At 43.0% G+C, this 19,544-nt stretch overlaps 1 protein-coding gene across 23 annotated transcripts in view; it reads left to right on the top strand.

The window, feature by feature from the left end:
• Positions 1 to 19,544, top strand: part of MACF1 (microtubule actin crosslinking factor 1) — a 348,476-nt gene that overhangs the window by 259,650 nt on the left and 69,282 nt on the right. For all 23 annotated transcript variants that reach the window (XM_084787104.1, XM_084787103.1, XM_084787109.1 and 20 more), the window contains 2 exons: positions 673 to 1,168; positions 2,374 to 3,845. In XM_084787104.1, the coding sequence (XP_084643230.1) occupies positions 673 to 1,168; positions 2,374 to 3,845 (1,968 nt within the window). The remainder of the gene's footprint in view (positions 1 to 672; positions 1,169 to 2,373; positions 3,846 to 19,544) is intronic.

Raw genomic sequence — 19,544 nt, 5'->3', positions numbered from 1 at the left:
ATTCCAATGTCTGTGGTGAGAGCAGCCAAGGTAGGAAATAAATTCAATAAAGACAGAGTCCTTGATTTAATGATGGTCTTTATCTGGCTGTGCTATATTACAATGTTTAGATCGTATATGCTCCTGGAATTCCGATAAAGAAACAATATCAATTAAAATGACAAGCTTGGTTAGTAATGTGACTAACACAGGGAGCCAGTGTTTACACTCTGTTTCAGAGGACTAATATTAAATGGCTGGTGAATTTTAGCCCATTTTTCCAGTCTACAGTGACCATAACAGCCAATACTAGAGCAAAGTAAAAAAAAGAGAGAGAGAGAGAGAAAGAAAAAAACAGTGATTCTTTCAGAATACAGTTGTATTAAGCAATACTTAAAGATAATGCTACAGCCGGTCATCCCAGCACTTTGGAGGCAGAGGCAGGCAGATCTCTGTGAGTTCAAGGCCAGCCTGGTCTACAAAGTAAGTCCAGGACAGCCAGGGCTATTACACAGAGAAACTCCGTCTCGAAAAACAAAACAAAAAAAGATAATGCTACATTATACAGTCTGGTTCCTGGAGTCTTCTGGCTTATTTTCAAAATGGCTAGCAATACAAACTCCGTTTTTGTTTTGACGCTGCTTTTAAATCTGTTCTCTCTGTCCAAACATCTCTGTGTTATTTCTATTCCAGTTTATGCTAAAGGAATTTGAAGCACGGAGGCAACAGCACGAGCAGCTGAATGAGGCAGCTCAGGGCATCCTAACAGGTCCTGGAGACGTCGCTCCACCCACCAGCCAAGTTCAGAAAGAACTCCAAAGCATTAATCAGAAATGGGTTGAGCTCACTGACAAGCTTAACTCCCGTTCCAGCCAAATTGATCAAGCAATTGTTAAAAGCACCCAGTACCAAGAACTGCTCCAGGACTTATCAGAAAAGGTGAAAGCAGTTGGCCAGCGACTGAGCAGCCAGTCAGCCATCAGCACCCAGCCTGATGCTGTAAAGCAGCAGCTAGAGGAGACCAGCGAGATTCGCTCTGACCTGGGACAGTTAGACAACGAGATTAAGGAGGCTCAGGTGCTGTGTGATGAGCTCTCGCTGCTCATTGGTGAGCAGTACCTCAAGGACGAGCTGAAGAAGCGTTTGGAGACCGTCGCCCTGCCCCTCCAAGGCTTAGAAGACCTTGCAGGTGAGCTGAAGTGAGACTAGCAAGCAAAAGGAATGGCATGGCAGGCCGAGAATCTAGAGTGGCCCCTTAAGTAGCTTTTCGGGGTTAGCATAATCCTTCCTTCCAGGCACAGTGAGAATTGTGGTCAGTAAACAGTGAGCATTGGTGGACGTGGAGCTTCACGTTACTTCCCACATTCTTGGAGATGAAGCTCTAACACATCAGCTATCTTGAAGGCACCTGGGCACCCATGTCCAGACATACACTGGAATTATATACACACTTTAACCATAGCCCATGTTTGCTCTGGGTTTAAATGGCTGATGGGTACACATATCCCTGACCCCATTATTGCAAAGTAGAGTGTATTTTGCACTTTTTGAGATTTTTAAATTTTTTATCATTTGCTTACATGTGATATCTACAGAGGCCAAGAAGAGGGTACCTACTCCCCTAAAACTAGAGTTATAAGGAGTTGTGAGCCACCATGTTGGTGCTAGAAACTAAACATGGGTGGTCCTCTCCAAGAGCAGTCAGTGCTCCCAACTGTTGAGCATCTCTATACCATACACACACACACACACACACTTTTTTTTTCCTTTTTTTGAGACAGGGTTTCTCTGTGTAATAGCCCTGGCTGTCCTGGAACTTGCTTTGTAGACCAAGCTGGCCTCAAACTTACAGAGATCCACCTGCCTCTGCCTCCTGAGTGCTAGGTTTAAAGGCGTGTGCCATCACTGCTTGGCTTTTTTTCTGGGGTGGGGGTGGGGGGGTGGCAAGGATTTTGTCCTTAATTTGTTCCTTTTCTGGAAATGTTATGACTTTCAGGTGTATTTGTTTGTTTGTTTGTTTCTTCCTTCATGTGCATTGGTGTTTTGCCTGCATATATGTCTGGGTGAGGGTGTTGGATCCCCTGGAACTGGAGTTACAGACAGTTGAGCTGCCATGTGGGTGCTGGGAATTGAACCCGGGTCCTTTGGAAGAGCAGCCAATGCTCTTAACCACTGAACCATCTCTCCAGCGCAACTTTCAGTTTTTAATTGACTTAGATGTGTTAGGTCACGTTACATGATTGAGAAGAGGATTGAGTAAGATGGTTTTGTACTTATTTTTATGGTAGGTTCTCAATATTTGTTTCTTATTAAGATTAGAACATACAGTGTTAGCAAACATTTTAAATCTCATATTCAGGTTTAATTGACTTTAAATCCATTTTCTTATGTCAGCTGATCGCATGAACAGACTCCAGGCAGCTCTTGCCAGCACCCAGCAATTCCAGCAAATGTTTGATGAGCTGAGGACCTGGTTGAATGAAAAACAAAACCAGCAAGCAAAAAACTGCCCAATTTCTGCAAACTTGGAGCGGCTCCAGTCCCAGCTACAAGAGAACGAAGAGTTTCAGAAGAGCCTTAATCAGCACAGTGGTTCCTATGAGGTGATTGTGGCGGAGGGTGAGTCTCTGCTTCTTTCTGTACCTCCTGGAGAAGAGAAAAAGACTTTACAAAACCAACTGGTTGAACTCAAAAGCCACTGGGAAGATCTGAGTAAAAAAACTGCAGACAGACAGTCTAGGCTCAAGGACTGTATGCAGAAAGCTCAGAAGTACCAGTGGCACGTCGAAGATCTTGTACCCTGGATAGAAGACTGCAAGGCCAAGATGTCTGAGTTGCGGGTTACTCTGGACCCAGTGCAGCTGGAGTCCAGCCTCTTGAGGTCAAAGGCCATGCTGAATGAGGCAGAGAAACGGCGTTCCCTGCTAGAACTACTGAATAGTGCTGCTGACGTTCTCATCAACTCTTCAGAAATAGACGAAGATGAGATCCGGGACGAGAAGGCTGGACTCAACCAGAGCATGGATGCCATTACAGAGGAGCTGCAGGCCAAAGCAGGCTCTCTAGAAGAAATGACTCAGAGGCTCAAGGAGTTTCAGGAAAGCTTTAAGAATATTGAAAAGAAGGTTGAAGGAGCCAAACACCAGCTTGAAATCTTTGATGCTCTGGGCTCTCAAGCCTGTAGTAACAAGAATCTGGAGAGGCTACGAGCACAGCAGGAAGTGCTGCAGGCCCTGGAGCCTCAGGTAGACTACTTGAGGAACTTCACTCAGGGGCTTGTGGAAGACGCTCCCGACGGGTCTGATGCATCCCCACTCGTGCAACAAGCTGAGGTTGCCCAGCAGGAGTTCTTAGAAGTGAAGCAACGAGTCAACAGTGGCTGCCTGACCATGGAGAACAAGCTAGAGGGGATTGGGCAGTTTCACTGTCGAGTCCGAGAAATGTTTTCTCAGTTGGCTGACCTCGATGATGAGCTGGATGGCATGGGAGCCATTGGTAGAGACACGGATAGCCTCCAGTCACAAATTGAGGATGTACGGCTATTCCTTAACAAAATCCAAGTCCTCAGGCTTGACATAGAGGACTCTGAAGCAGAGTGTCGAAAAATGCTGGAGGAAGAAGGGACTTTGGACTTACTAGGTCTCAAGAGGGAGCTCGACGCTCTCAACAAGCAGTGTGGTAAACTGACAGAGAGAGGGAAAGCTCGCCAGGAGCAGCTGGAGCTGACCCTGGGCCGGGTGGAGGACTTCTATAGGAAACTGAAGGCCCTCAGCGATGCCACCACAGCCGCAGAGGAGGGAGAAGCTCTTCAGTGGGTTGTGGGGACTGAAGTGGATGTCATCAACCAACAGCTAGCAGATTTTAAAGTAAGTTTTACCCTCCTTTTTTATTTCCTTTTTCTCACCGATGGTTAAGATTTAGATGCCAGTTGAGAGTGTGTTTTTTTACGTAAGCCCAGGTTTCCTTATTCTCATTTGCATTACCACAGAAGCACATTGTGTAGAGACTAAGTCTTAGCTGTCTTAGAAGACAGCTTTGAACATTGTTCTATTGTGGTTTCTTTCCATCTTTACAGCCAATTAAGAGTATGGAAGAAAGTGCTTAAGCCTTGTCTCTTATAAGAATCTCCTTATTATTTCTTGAACTTTCAACTTAACTGATTTGGTAATTGCAATGAAAGTTTTCCATGTCCTGTTTTTCAAACTGAGTTATGAGCCATCTCCTGAAGTGTTAATTTTGCACACATTTCATGGAGAGTTTATTGATACATTATGAACAATGTAAGGTTTTCATGAATTATTAAATGAAATGAATCAAAGAAATTTCTGACTTGCAACAGGCAGCCCATGACTCCTCCTGGGACTCCTTAAGTATAAGTTCCTTGCCTATAAGGGAATTTGGAGAGTTCTTAGTTGCAAAATGCTTAAGTCCTTTACTGCACTTATATTTTATGGTACTGAGATTTTGCAAGTCTAAATCAAAACAATGGAAGGTGATCAAATGGTTGGGCCCCCAAGTGTGGGTTTGGCGGTCAGGTGCTTATGTGTTGGGTCTTGGCTCTTGGCTCAAGCGTTCCTGTAGTTACACATGTGCCAAAGTGTCCCACTCTCCTGGTGTACCCTTCATGGCACATGGAATAGATTTGGAAATAATACATATGCATTTCATTGTATCACCAATGCTAATTATTTCTACAGATAACACTCCTACAGTCAGAATATAAAGTAAGGACATGGCAACACACACCTGTAATCTCAGTCTTGGGTGACTGAGGCCGAATGACAAGTCTCACGTAGTCTGTATAGCAGCAGCAGGATCTTATCTCAAAAAGGAGAAAGAGGCCATTGGCACCAAAACAGAGGCACACTGACCCTGGAAGGTTACAACATTATAGACCAGATCCTAGTATGATATTGGCAGAAGCCACATTTGGAGATAATGTAATTTTTAGCTACAAAAAGATGATCATGTTTGAGTTTCTTAGAGTTCAGGCCCTTGACACATATACCTCTGTTTCATTGACAATGTGGTCTGTCCTGTGTTAGCTTATATGTTTATATTTTCCTTTTCTGTTTGAAGGTTCTTATAAGCAGAAACTTGTGTAAGTATGTATCCATTTTTCCAGTTTACCAGGATCTTAGTTTCTTACAATTATCCATCTAACTAGCTAAATGATTGTTTTTTAGAAAACTGAAGTTTATCCCAACAGGCTCCAAAGTGGTCTTATCTCAACAGATCCTAGTTTGTGGAGAATTACTTAAAAATGTTTATATGTATGTATGTATTTGGCCTCTCACTTGCTAGGCAAGTATTCTACTGAGCTGTAACCCCAATTTGCCTCTTTTGGGGGGGCAGTTTGATGGTTTGTTGTTGTTGTTTTTTTTTTTGAGCAGGGTTTCTCTGTGTAGCCTTGGCTGTCCCAGACTTGCTTTATAGACCAGGCTGGCCTCAAACTCACAGCAATCCACCTGTCTCTGCCTCCCAAGAGCTGGGATTAAAGGTGTGCGCCACCATGCCTGGCACCTCATTTTCTTAACAGTGCATACATTTTCCCTAAAGAAGTGAAGTTAATGTTAGAAGATATTGTTCTCTTATGGTGGTATTTTTAAGGACTCAAGAGATACTTGGAGCTACTTTGTAGTAAATGTTCCTGAATTACTACAGTTAGAGTGCCTGTTAAGGTCTTGTTTAGGGTTTCTACAATGTTGTACTAGTCAAATTGGCTGTCTATTGAGATATATAGTAAAGAGATAGTTTTTGAGTTTTTCCCCACTACTATGATATTAGGAATTACATTTTGATCCCTGTAGAGAGGGATTCAAATAACTACAGATTGAAAATATTTTAGAAAAAAAAAATCCCAAAGAGTAGAAAATGCAATATAACAATAAAAATAATACAAATTTCAAAACAATATCACATAACAAATATCTGTATTGCATTAGGTATTATAAGTGACCCAGATATGATGTAAAGCAGATGAGAAGATGCAAATACTTTGTCACTTTTTAAAGTGGACTTGAGAATGTATGCATTGGGGTAAGCATGGGGGTTCCGAAACCATTCCCTGAAGGATACCAAGTATATTGCTGCTGTCACTTTCACACCAGTTGCTGGGTCTGCCCATAGCAGTCTAATCTTCAGTGAGCTAGAAAATGAAGCAAACAAGCCTATGAAAGTTGTGTTAAGTCCGGCATGGTGGCACATGACTGTGATTACAGCACATGAGAGGCTCTGGTTGTGAGATCATGAGTTCAAGGACAGTCTAGGCTAGATAAGTAAGACCTTATTTCAAAAGCAAGCAAAAAGCATTAAATACAAACTTAAGTCTCAGAAAGAGCCCACAGAGGCCATAAGTTTTGTTTGGATTTGCTAAGCCTGTTTAAGCTTTTACCCCCCTTAGTTTAGAGCAGTGCTTCTCTACCTTTCTAACCCTGTGACCCCTCAGTAGACCTCCTCGTGTATGGTGATTCCCAAACCATAGAATTATTGCTACTGTGATGAATTGTGATGTAGATATCTGATCTCTAGATGATCTTACTTCTGTGAAAGGGTCATTTGGACACCCCCCACACACAGCCCATAAGAAGTCATGACCACTGATGGAGAGAGGTGTTCTGGATTTTGATGAAGAAGCTAGAAGAGTCACTGAGCATTACTGCTCTATGTCTAGCGTGGTAGTTCCCTCAGAGTTCAGTAGCTTCGCTAATTTCTAAGCATAAGCTTCCTTCTACTCAGTATTGTGCTTATAAAGGCTGGAACCAGTCAGCTGGGTGCTGGCAGGGTGTTTATCTCCAGGCTGAGGGTGTTGACATGGCAAGCCTAGACATGAAAGGGGGAGGGGACGGAGTGCTTTGTTAAAGTCTGTGGGTACCTACTATAAAATGCTCAGTATCCCCTCCTCCTTCAAGTTGGTCAAGTCAGAATCCTGCTCACTAACTTTCCTAATAGGGAAGCTTTTTTTTTTCTTTCTACTTCTTCTTCTTTTGCCTCCTCCCACTAGAGGACTTTGGTCAGGAGGGAGGGCCACACTTGGCTGGGCTCTTGAGAAATGAAAACAAAGGGAGAAGGAAGCTGTCAGTGAGTTGCCCAGCCCTCTAGAAGCTGCATAAAGGTCTTCTGGACCCAGTCTAAAGACTGAGTCATTTTCGATGGGAGTTTCTGGATTGATGTGTTGTAGTTCGGCAGTCGACTAATCTTCCCTTGCTCCAACAGCAGACCAGCTTCATAAAGGATGGCTCAGCTTTCAGATGCAAATCATTTTCAGTTTAAAAAAATCAGATGAAGATAAATATTAAGAAGCATTTTAGCTTAAAGTTTTCTTTCTAATAGGAACTAGCACGAATCTGAGAGAAGATAAGAACTGTGAGGCAGTGCACTGGCTAACTCCTCTGAGGAAGAGGCAGGGTCCAGGCTGTGGAAAGCTTTCAGGCTTACTTGGGACTGCAGTGCTGATAAACCGCAAAGATGCAGTTAGCTCATGGGGGAAATGGTTTCTACGATTTGGAAAAAATGAAAGTCATTATTCCTAGGGAAGGTTTTCCTTTGGTCACCTCTCGACAATTTGTAGAATCTGGTTGGCTAGTGAGCCTCATTCACATGCCAACAGAAGAGGTCTTCCCATTTTAAGCAGGTAAAATCCTCAGCCAGTCCTCCATTGGGGTGGTTACCAAGGCCCCTGCTCTGTTCCTGTCTGTGGGGAAGAGAAAGGAAGACGCTTTTCCAGAAATCAGGACTGTGTACCGTATTTTTAGAAAATGGTGTGGAAAAGATGTTAGCTAATCTGTTCAGGAAATTCCGTTTCTGATTATTGAGGAAAAGGAATTGTGTATGTCCAACAGGAGATTAATGAGAAAGGAGAGGTGTTTGTTTATAACACTGAGACTTGAGCCAAAGAATTCTCCTAGTGTGATCTTCCTGGGAAGGGTAGGGGGAATCCAAGAAACTATTCAGTCTGGTGGTCAACAAGAGGCTTTCCTCGTTCTCAAATTGTCTGTAGATTTTGTCAAGAGTTGAAGTCATTCTGAGTCTTAACTCCACCTCTCCTTTGCACCCCTGTTCCCCCAGCAGGAGTCATGCCTGACTCCTGTCTCTGCCTCATATGCTAGGATTACAAGCTTCTGTTCCTAGTTTTATGGAGTGCTAGGGATGGAACCAGGGCTTTGTGCTGCTAGGCATGAGCTAGACCACCAATCCCCAGACTCCCTTTCTTGTGTTAGAGGCTGGCTAGTGGGTGTAGGTGCAGCCGCAGACTTTCTAGCACTGTTCTCCTAGCTCAGTAGTTCTGAGGCTCCTAATGCCGTGACCCTTTAATACAGTTCTTCATGTTGTAGTGACCCTCAATCACGAAATTATTTCATTGCTACTTCATGCCTTTAATTTTGCTACTGTTATGAACCATAATGTGAATATCTGATATGCAGCCCCTGTGAAAGGTTCTTTGCCAACCCCCCTGTGGGGGTGTTGTGACCCACAGGTTGAGAACCACTGTCCTAAGCCAAGCTGAACAGAGTTTAGGGTCATTGATACTTTTAGCTCCTCTCTGACAGAGTTGATAGGTTTCTAGCAAACCAGAGCAAGAAGCTCTTTAGTCACAGCCCTTTGGGTTTTCTTCCCCCTTATGGTAAATGAGCTTAGGCAGCCTCTTGTGTGCATAAATGAAAACCCTTGGATGATGAGGCCCAGCCCGGTGCTGAGAGACTGCCAATTTGAAAAGATACTTGTTCATTCCTTTCTCCATAGTACGAAGGCATTATCAGCCATCCAAGGTTAGTACAACTGCCTGAGGATGAGTCACTAGCTGATAAAGCAAATGAGGTCAGCATTATATACCTGCCTTAGGAGAGAAGTGAACTCAGACCAGGAAAAACCTGTCTGTTGCAGGAGGTTTAGATAGCCCTGTAGAGCAGCCTACAGGAGACATACTCCACCCTCTTGCCTCCTCCCTTGCCTAGTGATAACTGCACCTTGCCCTATTTTGAGTTTTTTTCTTTCTTTCTTTCTTTCTTTCTTTCTTTCTTTCAAAAAACAAGAGTACTGCAGTGCTACTCCATGGCAGCTGGAGGCCAGAGAAGAAAACTCCCTAACGGTGCATGTCTCATTAACATTTTAAGCTGGGCTGTTTTTACTGTGGAAAGCTGTCTTGCTAATTGGAGAGTGTTAAGGAGCATCAACAACCTGTGTGCACTAGCAAAAGTGACTTTCCAGTGTAAGAACCAGTGTTTCCTGACATTCAAAGGTGCCCTGGAAGGCTGAGATGCTCTCCGTAGAACTCACGCTCGGGGGGAAACATTGCCACAGTTGGGATGGGTACTAGCTGATTAAGTTAAATCTACTGCAGGCAGCCTCCTGGTTACCTGATTATGACTGTGTGTATTAGCGGCAATGCCTCTAAGTGAGCCTGTCTTTAGATCATCTCTGAGCCTTTGTTTTTCGGAGGATAATCTGTATCTGGTTGAAAATCTCACAGACACTTTTCCTGGAATGTGAGGCTTGTATACAAACAGTTGTCGACACCGATGTTAGCTGATGATGCATTTCCAGAGAGAAGAGGAACTTCCTTTGTGGAAATATTTCAGGGAGCTTCCTTGTCCTGTGGCTTTAAAGGGAGATTGCAGTGTGTCAGTTGTTCTCTGGAGCCAGCCCAAAGTTTGGCTGCTGGTATTTATAACCCTTATGTGACCACCCTCCACCCCCTCACTCCTTAGAATTCCAATGCACTGTAATAATCCTCCCCACCCCAACTACCAACTGAATGGGGAGGAGACAAAGGAACTTTTTGCATTATGTCAAACCCTCTCTAGTTCTCTTTTTAAAGTATTGTCCCCTAAACAAAGAACTACAGGCAACTAAGGAATACGGACACACATGGAGGTGGGGGTGGGGTCTTCCCTAATTGGTGGTCCAATACTAAATTGTTCGTCAACCCTGAAAATATACATACAAGTAGCATTATAAAGGTTAAGCAGGGTATATTTATATATTTAAGAATGAGAGAGAGAGAGAGAGAGAGAGAGAGAGAGAGAGAGAGAACATGTAAAACAACTAAAGAAAAAGGAGACCATGAATTTGAAAGAGCAAGGCTAACATGGGAGGGGTTGAATGGAAGAAATGATCTAAGTATATTATAATCTCAAAAAATAAATTTTAATAAAAAATCTTTTAAAAGATATGGCCGTGCCAGGCAGTGGTAGCTCATGTCTTTAATCTCAGCACTCGGGAGGCAGAGGCAGGTAGATCACTGTGAGTTCAAGGCCAGCCTGGTCTACAAAGCCAGTCCAAGGCTACACAGAGAAATCCTGTCTCAAAAAACAAAAATAAGGAAAAAAAAAAAGTATGGCCACTTAGTATTTTCAATATAAGCATCACTTGACACAATCTGAGGCCCCTAACCTTTGCATTGTCCTAAGAAGCCTTGTGCCTCAGTAAATGGAATGCCATTAAGAAATGCTGATAGGAGCTGGAGAGATGCCTCAGCGGTTAAGAGCACTGTCTGTTCTTCCAGAGGTCCTGAGTTCAACTCCCAGCACCCACATGACAGTTCACAACTGCCTCTAACTCCAGTTCCAGAGGATCTGACATGCTCTCACAGACATATGTGCAAGCAAAATAAAATAAATAAAGTCAGGCGTCGTGGCGCATGCCTTTAATCCCAACACTTGAGAGGCAGAGGCAGGTGAATCACTGTGAGTTCGAGGCTAGCCTGATCTACAAAGTGAGTCCAGGACAGCCAAAGATACACAAAGAAACCCTGTCTCAAGCCTCCCCCCCAATAATAATAATAATAATAATAATAATAATAATAATAATAATTTTTTAAAAAGAAGTGCTGATAGATCTTATTTTTTATAGCAAAAAGATTTTTAAACAACAATCAAATATATCCTCAACCGAAGAAAAAGAACTGAGCACCAAGCACTCCCAACTATAAGTCATCATACAGTTTTGTACAAAAAGAAATAAAATCTATTTCCAAAAAACCAGAATGCAGCCTCTGCAAGAAAAATGTTTATTCCTGAATATTTGATTAAGTGAGCATGGATTATGGAGACCATTAGAGTTGCAGAACTACACAGTTCATTGCTGTGTCTAGGAATGAATGCAAATGGTCTTAGCCTTAGCCTGACCTTTAAAAAAGTGTGCTGGAGCCAGATGCAATGATGTGTGTCTACAGTCCTGGCTGCTGAGGAGGTTGAAGCAGGTGCGTTCCTTGAAGGCAGGAGTTTGAGGCCACCCTGGACAACATGGGAGATCCTGGGCACTTTGAAGCTAGCTGAGTAGTACATGTGCAGTAAGCCATGAGCCTGTGGGGAACACAGAGCGGCTCTGGCCTGGCAGGTGTACAGTTGGCTTCTTTGCCAAGAAAAAGTTAGTCCCACAGACAATTCAGTTAGGTCACTGCCCTAAAGGACTGCCTCCTGCCATGTGGATATTTCCCAAGTCTCAGCTGTCCTAACTGGAAAAATCTAGCCATGACAAGAATGTGTTTCCTATAGCCGGGCGTGGTAGTGCACGCCTTTAATCCCAGCACTCAGGAGGCAGAGGCAGGCGGATCGCTGTGAGTTCGAGGCCAGCCTGGTCTACAAAATGAGTCTAGGACAGCCAAGGCTAACACAGAGAGACCCTGTCTCGAAACCCCCCCCCCCAAAAAAAAAAAGAATGTGTTTCCTCTTACCTTCCTTAAGGCTGTGACATAATCAGTCCTGTTCAAAGACTCCACAAGATTAATCAGGCACACTACTGGCCCTCATGAGATTTTCTTTCCACCAGTACTGGACCTGAATATAAAAATACTGTTGCATAGCTGGGCATAGTGTCACAAACCTTTAATACCAGCACTCAGGAGGCAGAGGCAGACGGATCTCTGTGAGTTTAAGGCTAGCTTGGTCTACAGAATGAGTTTTAAGACAGTCAGGGCTACATAGAGAAACCCTCTGGGGAGTAGGGGAGGACTAGAGTTTAAGAAAAAAAGAAAAAAGAAATTTACTCAGTGGAGCTGGGGAGACTCAGTAGTTGAGTGTCCTGTCCTTCAGAGGATGTAAGTTCAGTTCCCAGCACCTGCTGCTCACAACTCCAGGTCCATGAGATCCTCTGGCTTCTAAGAGCTCTGTACTCACATGTACAAACCCCACACAGAAACACACAGAGTTATACATAATTTTTAAAAAACAAATTATTGTTAAAAAGAATTGCTCAAGCAATATAGCAAATAAACTTTTGAGTGGAACTGAAAAGGTGCATTTGATGTGAAATTTATAATTACACCAGTGGTTCTTAGGGCTTACTTAGTATACAGTGTCCAAAGTGCTCGTTCCTTCCTTCCTTCCTTCCTTCCTTCCTTCCTTCCTTCCTTCCTCCCTCCCTCCCTCCCTCCCTTCCCTTCCCTTCCCTTCCCTTCCCTTTCCCTTTCCCCTCCCCCTTCCTTCCTTCCTTCCTTCCTTTTGATAGTATCTCACCATGTAGCCCTGGCTGGCATCAAACTCTCCTGAGTGCTGTCCTTACTAGCTAAGGGGGCTGCTAATGTCTAGTGATTGCTGCTGACTGTTGCTCAGACCTTACAATGAAAATTACTTACCCATGTTTAGAAAGGTAGGGATTGCTTTTTTGTTAGTTTGTTTTTTCTTTTAATCTTCCTTCAGATTCCACAGTACCTTCAAGTTAACTGAGGAGATAGTTTTGGAACACTGCATAGAGAAGCTGCTGTGGCTCCCCTCACCTTTTTGAAAAATTAGCTAAGAAATAGGGTTGTTTCCGGGGATGACTGCAACAGTCAGGAACTTTGTGGACTTACTTGACTCAGTGGCTAAAGAATTCTCTGTGCTACACCAGTCCCCGCCCCACCCTGCCACAAGGCTCCCGCTGTGGACGTCAATCAGCTGTGTATCTGGAGCTACTTCCTGTAGGGCGTGTTGAGGAATGGCATCAGCCCCTCACCAGATGGGAGTGCTGATCTTGGTGTCATTCTATCAGCCTCGCTAGTTGGAACAAAGGATTCCCTGTTAGAGAGATAGCTGCTGCAGTTGGACAGTCAGTGTGTACGCACATGGTTCCCACGGAAAAGGGAGATGTAAATTATTCTGTAGCCTTCTAAAACATGGGTCCCCAGGTGGATTTCCTGGACATCTGTCTTCCCCTTGTTTGCTCAGTGCTTATTCTTCTCCCAAAACAACTTGTGAGCCATCTGACCTGATGAGTTAAGTGGTGGCACCCTTCAGAACTGATCGATTTCTTTGCCCCAGTCTTCAGTCTTTGACTGAGAGTTTGAGCTCCACTGTTTTTCCAGTCCTGTTTCTGATAGACTCCTGCGCTCCAGATGTTTATCCCAGCCATACCTAATACATTTGAACTATTGTATTTCTTCTCTACTGGTTAGCACATGTTAAGAACATATGATCTTCTAAAGGCATAGCTCAGGCCTGCCCGTGGTGGCGCATGCCTTTAATCCCAGCTCTTGGGAGGCAGAAGCAAATATGTGTGAGCTCAAGGCCTTCCTGGTCTACAAAACACCAGGACACAGAGAAATCCTGTCTCAAACAAAACAAAACAAAACAAAACAAAACAAAAAAACAAAAAACAAAAAAACCCACAACAACAAATAAATAACTAGGCAGTCATAGCTCAGCTCCCTTCGTGTTGCAAAGCGTTCCTGTCCTCGCCAGCATATTCCTCCTGATCGTTTGAATCACTTAGCTCACTGTAGCTCATTTGGTCATATGTTATTATTAAAAACTACCAAATTTGGGTACTTTGTGATTATATTATTTTTCCATCCCTTTTTTCAACAAAACTATGTTTACGCCTCTCCCCCCTCACCCCAGACAGGGTTTCTCTGTGTAGCCTTGGCTGTCCTTGACTCACTTTATAAACCAGGCTGGCCTCCAACTCACAGAGATCCTGCTTCTGCGTCACAGAGTGCTGGGACTACAGGTGTGCGCCACTGTACCTGGCTATGTTTATGCCTTTCACTTGAAGATAAGTGAGTATTTAACTGATTAGATGGATGTTGCTTATTTCTCATAAGCCATAAGAGCTCCAGGATTCAAAATGATCCCTGGGTTTGGTGGCACACACCTGTGATCCCTGCATTTGGGATGCTGAGAAAGGAGAATGTGAATTTGCGGCCAGCCAGGGCTACATATGAGACTGTGTCTACACCCCCCACACACACACACACAATGCTGTATACTCTCTCAGCAAGACTGGAGACATATGCTTATAGTCTTGGTCTGGCTTCCTTTCTTCTCTACTGGTTAGCACATGTTAAGAACATATGATCTCATTTCAGTAACAAAACAGCTAGAAGAAAAAAAAAATTACTATTTTACACACACATCAAGAAAGCCACATTCTCAAAGTCTTATGTAGTTACCAATCACTTTACAGTCATTATCATTTATATAATTAATTGCCAATTAATGAGAGTCTTCATAGTTCATTTAGCCCTGTATAGTGGGGGGTGTGAGGAGGAAGACTCTAAATTCAAGTCAGAAATATTCAACTTTAAATCCTAGCTGATACCATTTACAAGCTGAGTGACCTTGAAGAAAATTACTTTGACAATAAAATGTGAACAACAAAGTATTCCTTTGATGGCTTGATGAGAGTTAAAGGAAGTATTATAGAAAAATATTAGGTTAATATTAATATAAATAAATATCTTTTAAAAAAGTGTTCTGGACATAGTAGTACAGGCCTTAATCCCAGCACTTGGAAGGTAAAGGCAGGTAACTCTGTAGGTTCAAGGCCAGCCTGGTCTATATAGAGAGTTCCAGAACAGCCAGGACTACATAGAGAGACTGTCACAGAGAGGGGGTGTGGGGGGAACGAAAGAACATGAGCGCCGAAAGGGAAAAATGTTTATCTAGAAATAATATTAGAATATTGTGAAATTTTTTGGAGAGGAGCATACTAGGTAAGCCTAGCCATCCTGGAATTCACTAAGTAAACCAGGCTGCATTCAATAGAGACCTGTGTCTGCCTCACTGGTACTAGGAGGAAACATGTATACTACCACACCTGCTGCTGCTGCCAGACCTCCTTTTACAGTCTGTTTTATTTTATGTGGCTTCATGTGGATGCACATGTGCCTCAGTACTCTTGTGGAGGTCGGAAGACAACTTGGAACTCTTGGGGTTGCATTCATAATTGAGATCATATACCTGAGCCATCTCCCATCCCCTACCCTTCATCGCCTTACTCACAGCAGTCCTTTATTTTCTGGGGCCTGGAATTACTGGGATGAGCCACTATGCCAAACAGACTATTGTAAAGTCTTTTCACTAACTCATTCAGTAGCTGGGGTTTTGTTTAGTTACTTGCCTACCATGCATGAAGCCTATGTTCAACCCCTAGCACTGCCTAAACTGGGCCTGGTGACACATACTTGTAAGACAAGCACAAGTTTAGAGGCATCATACAGCACTGAGTTCGGGGTGAGTCTGGGCTACATTAAAATTAAAACAAAACAGCTTTCCTTCTTTACCTCCAGAAATGATCATTCTCTAGATTTGGCATAAGGCCAAGGATTAGATTTTACTAACTCAGTTTTCTTTAAAAACAAACAAACATACAAACAAAACAGATTATGAGGACAGGCATTTTGGAACACACCTTCAGTCCCAGCTCTCAAGCAGCAGCAGAGGCAGAAAGATCCTGTGAGTCTGAGGCAAGTTGGTCCATATAACAAATGCCAGGCAAGGTACCATAGTAAGACCTTGTTCAAAAACCAACCAAACAAGGAAAAGCAATTATGAAAGTAAAGAAAATTTAATTTGTGGTGCTAGCTGATGGATAGACAGGCTTCATGAGCAGCAGGGTTGTTTTTTTTTTTCTTTTCCTTCTTTCTTTCTTTCCTTTCTTCCCCCAAAACAAGATTTCTCTATATAGCTTTGGCTGTCCTGGAACTCACTTTGTAGACCAGGCTGGACTTGAACTCAGAGATCCATTTGCCTCTGTATCCCAAGTGCTGGGATTAAAGGCGTGTACCACCATCACCCAGCTTCATGAGCAGTTTTTGTGGGGACTGCTCATGGGACTTGCTTGTGGCCATAAAGTATCAATACATAGGCAGGTTGAAAACCAAGGATGTGTAGCCTTGGTTATCCTGGATTCACTTTGTAGACCACCTGCCTCTACCTCCAAGAATGCTGGAATTACAGGCATGCCCAATGGTGCCTGGCTAGCCATGGCACCCTAATACAATCTTTAACATATCATACATGTAAATATAGATACATATGTATAGATAGATATATATTCATTAGCTTATTCACTTATGTAGAAACCATACCAGCCAATTTCTAAGGCCATTTTGACTTTTGCTTTTGTGCTCCATAAGTCAATATTACTTTCAAATCATTAACCAGAATTAGCCAGAACACATATCACCAGCTCAGTGACTTCCCTAGCCTCTCGGTTGCTCATCAGATCAGCTTTAATGATCTCAGAGTCCTTGGCCTCATTAACTTGAGCTTTCATCATCCACCACATTACCTTCCTCCATTGCCATTCAGTGAATGGCAACTACTAAGTCAGCATCTTTAGGAGAGACACGTCTTAATATTAATCCGTCTTTAATTAAAACATCAAAGCAGAAAAGGAAAAAACATCAGCTTTGTTCCAGAGACAGTCAGCCTTTAGAAAGATACAATTCTTCTCTCTGCAGTCTCAGCCTAGACTGAGATGTTTTACAAGAAATATTTATTCATGGTTTCAGTAAATACAAGTTTCTAAAATGGTCTAATATGTGCATATATGATCCAAAGGAAGATGAAAAATTAAGGAAACTAAAGATAGGTTTATCCTACTTGAATTTATAGTGTTATTCAGGTGAACCATTTAGGATCTGTCATTTTACGGTTGATTCCCAAAGGATGATCTATTGTGGGCCTATTTCTTTATTCTTTTTCGTTTTCGTTTTTGTCCCCCCCCCCTTTTTTTTTTTATAGAGAGAAGGAGTAGAGGGAAGGAGGGAAGAAAGGAAGGGCAAGCTGGTACTTGTAGAGGTCAGAGACCCTGTGAGAGCTGGTTCTTTCCTTCTACCATCTGGATCCAGAAATTGTACTGAAGTCATTAGGCTTAGTGGCAAGCCCCTTTACCCAGTCATCTGGCAGGCCCCTGGGTCTACTTCTTTAACCTCAAACCTACATGGTTATTTGTTCATTTGAGATCAAAGATAAGAATTACTTGAGTAGGGCCTAGGGATATACCTCAGAGGGAGCACACTTGCCTAGATGCACAAGGCCCAGTTATATCCCCACATACACCACGTAACAAAATTAAAGAAATGCTTTACGGAAATCTCTGTCTTTCTTGTTCTACCTTATTTTCTCATATTTGAGAGGCAATGCCTGCCATAAGATTGTTTAGTGATTTGACCCAGCAAAGCTTCTCCTTAACTTCTAAGCCCCTGACTCATGTTTTATAGCACTGTTCGTTTTTCTTTCAGAGTCTGCACACAATTAAAATAAGTGCCTATCTTAGCTACTATGGTGTAGGTGCTGACCATGTCTCATTAAGAGATCTCAGTTCCCTTTAATCCCAGCACTTGGGAGGCAGAGGCAGGCAGATCGCTGCAAGTTCAAGGCCAGCCTGGTCTACAAAGTGAGTCTAGGACAGCCAAGGCTACACGGAGAAACCCTGTATGAAAAACCAAAAAACAAACAAACAAAAAAGATATCTCAGTTCTTAACATATTCTGGAGTACAAAGTAGGTACCAATAAATATTTATTTAACAAATAAAATATATAAAAAAATAAAACTTTGAGCAAGGAGTATAGCCCAGCTGTAGGATATGAGCATGTGTAAGATCCTGCTTCAACCCTCAGCATTGTTTGAAAAAGAAAAGAAAATCAATATATAACCTCAAGGAGACTAGAGAGATGGCTCAGCACTTAAGATCATTTCTTGTTCTTGCAGAGGACCCAGGTTCAGTTCCCAGCACGCATGTGGTAGCTCACGTTCATAATCAGTTCTAGGTGATCCGGTGCCTTCTTCTGATTTCCACAGCCATCAGGCATGCACACATACAGGCAAAACAGTCACACACATAAAATAAAATAAATAGTTTATTGTGTTTTTTAACAAAGAATATAACTTCAGTAGTACAGGGCTGGGCTGGGGAGCCCAAAGAGACAAAAGAGGACTGCCTGGAAAAGAGATGGCATGATTACCTGTGCTACGAGAACCAGAAGAAGAGCATCTTGAGGGATGGCAAACACTTCCTTCCGCCCACCCATTATTCCTAACCTCTGCTGTCTGACTTGGCACCCATCGCTGCTCAGACTGTTTCCCTAGAAATAGTCATTGACTAGTCTGATAACATTGTCTAATTCATTGTCTTCTGTCTTAAAAACTTGGTTTTTGCTGGGCGTGGTGGCACACACCTTTAATCCCAGCACTCGGGGAGTCAGAGGCAGGCGGATCACTGTGAGTTCAAGGCCAGCCTGGCCTATAAAACAAGTCCAGGACAGCAAAGATAACATAGAGAAACCCTGTCTCGAAAAAAACAAAAAACAAAACTTGGTTTTAGGGACTGCAGAGATAGCTTAGTCAGTAAAGAACCTGCTGTTGCCACACAAGCATAAGTTCAGATCCCCAAAACCCACATAAAAGCAGTCAGACACAGTGGCATGCATCTATAACCCCAAAGATGGGGGTGAGGGTAAGGGGCCACTTAGAGACAAGAGGTCCCTAGAGCTTATTGGCCTGTCAGTCTACCATAGTGGATGAACTCCAGGTGCATGTATATGCACATGCACATATCCTCAGATGCTTGGTCCTCTTGCCTCGCCTTCATGGGTGTATGCTCCCATGCCTGGCACCTACTTACTTTCTTGATATTGTTCTCTGCCCAGCTTTTCTAGATGGTTTGTCTTCCTGCATCCTAAGTATGGGGGTTTTAGTTCTGTCATCTGTTCTCTTCTTTCTCTACATTCAGCCATGCTGAGACAGCAAGTCCCACACTGTTCCAGGGAGAAAGGCTTCTAAATCTGTGTCTCTACCCTAAGGTGAAGTCCCCTACGTGAGGGACCATTCTAGACAGCCCCGCGTGAGTTGTCTTTGAATACTCTAAATGGAATGAATCAAGTACCTTCTTCCTCCAACTGTTTTGTAAGTTCTGCCCTGCCCTTGGTAACCCCAGAGTAATAGTATAGCATTATCTTTATTTTCTTTCTGGTCTCTACTTTCTATCCACTTAGCACATCCAAATCTGACTCGTCAGTTTTTTCAAAGTCCTTTACCTCATTTGTCCTCATTTATACTAACTTTGTTTCTTTTTCTTTTTCTTTTTTTAAATACAAGTATATTTACTACCTTGAGGTTCAAAAGCTAAAGGTTTAGATTTTGTTGTTGTTGTTGTTGTTGTTTTTTGGTTTTTGAGACAGGGTTTCTCTCTGTAGCCTTGGCTGTCCTGGACTCGCTTTGTAGACTAGGCTGGCCTTGAACTCGCAGTGATCTGCCTGCCTCTGCCTCCCAAGTGCTGGGATTAAGGGGGTGTGCCACCAGGCCGGGCTAAGATTTAGATTTTCAAGATGCCAGCTGAATGCGCACTGTGGCACCCCCC

The sequence above is a fragment of the Acomys minous genome (genome assembly GCF_964271855.1).
Source record: "Acomys minous genome assembly, chromosome: 6".
NCBI classification, from domain to species: domain Eukaryota; kingdom Metazoa; phylum Chordata; class Mammalia; order Rodentia; family Muridae; genus Acomys; species Acomys minous.
The sequence above is the reverse complement of the archived record's forward strand: the minus strand, read 5'-3'. Positions and strand labels throughout refer to the sequence as shown.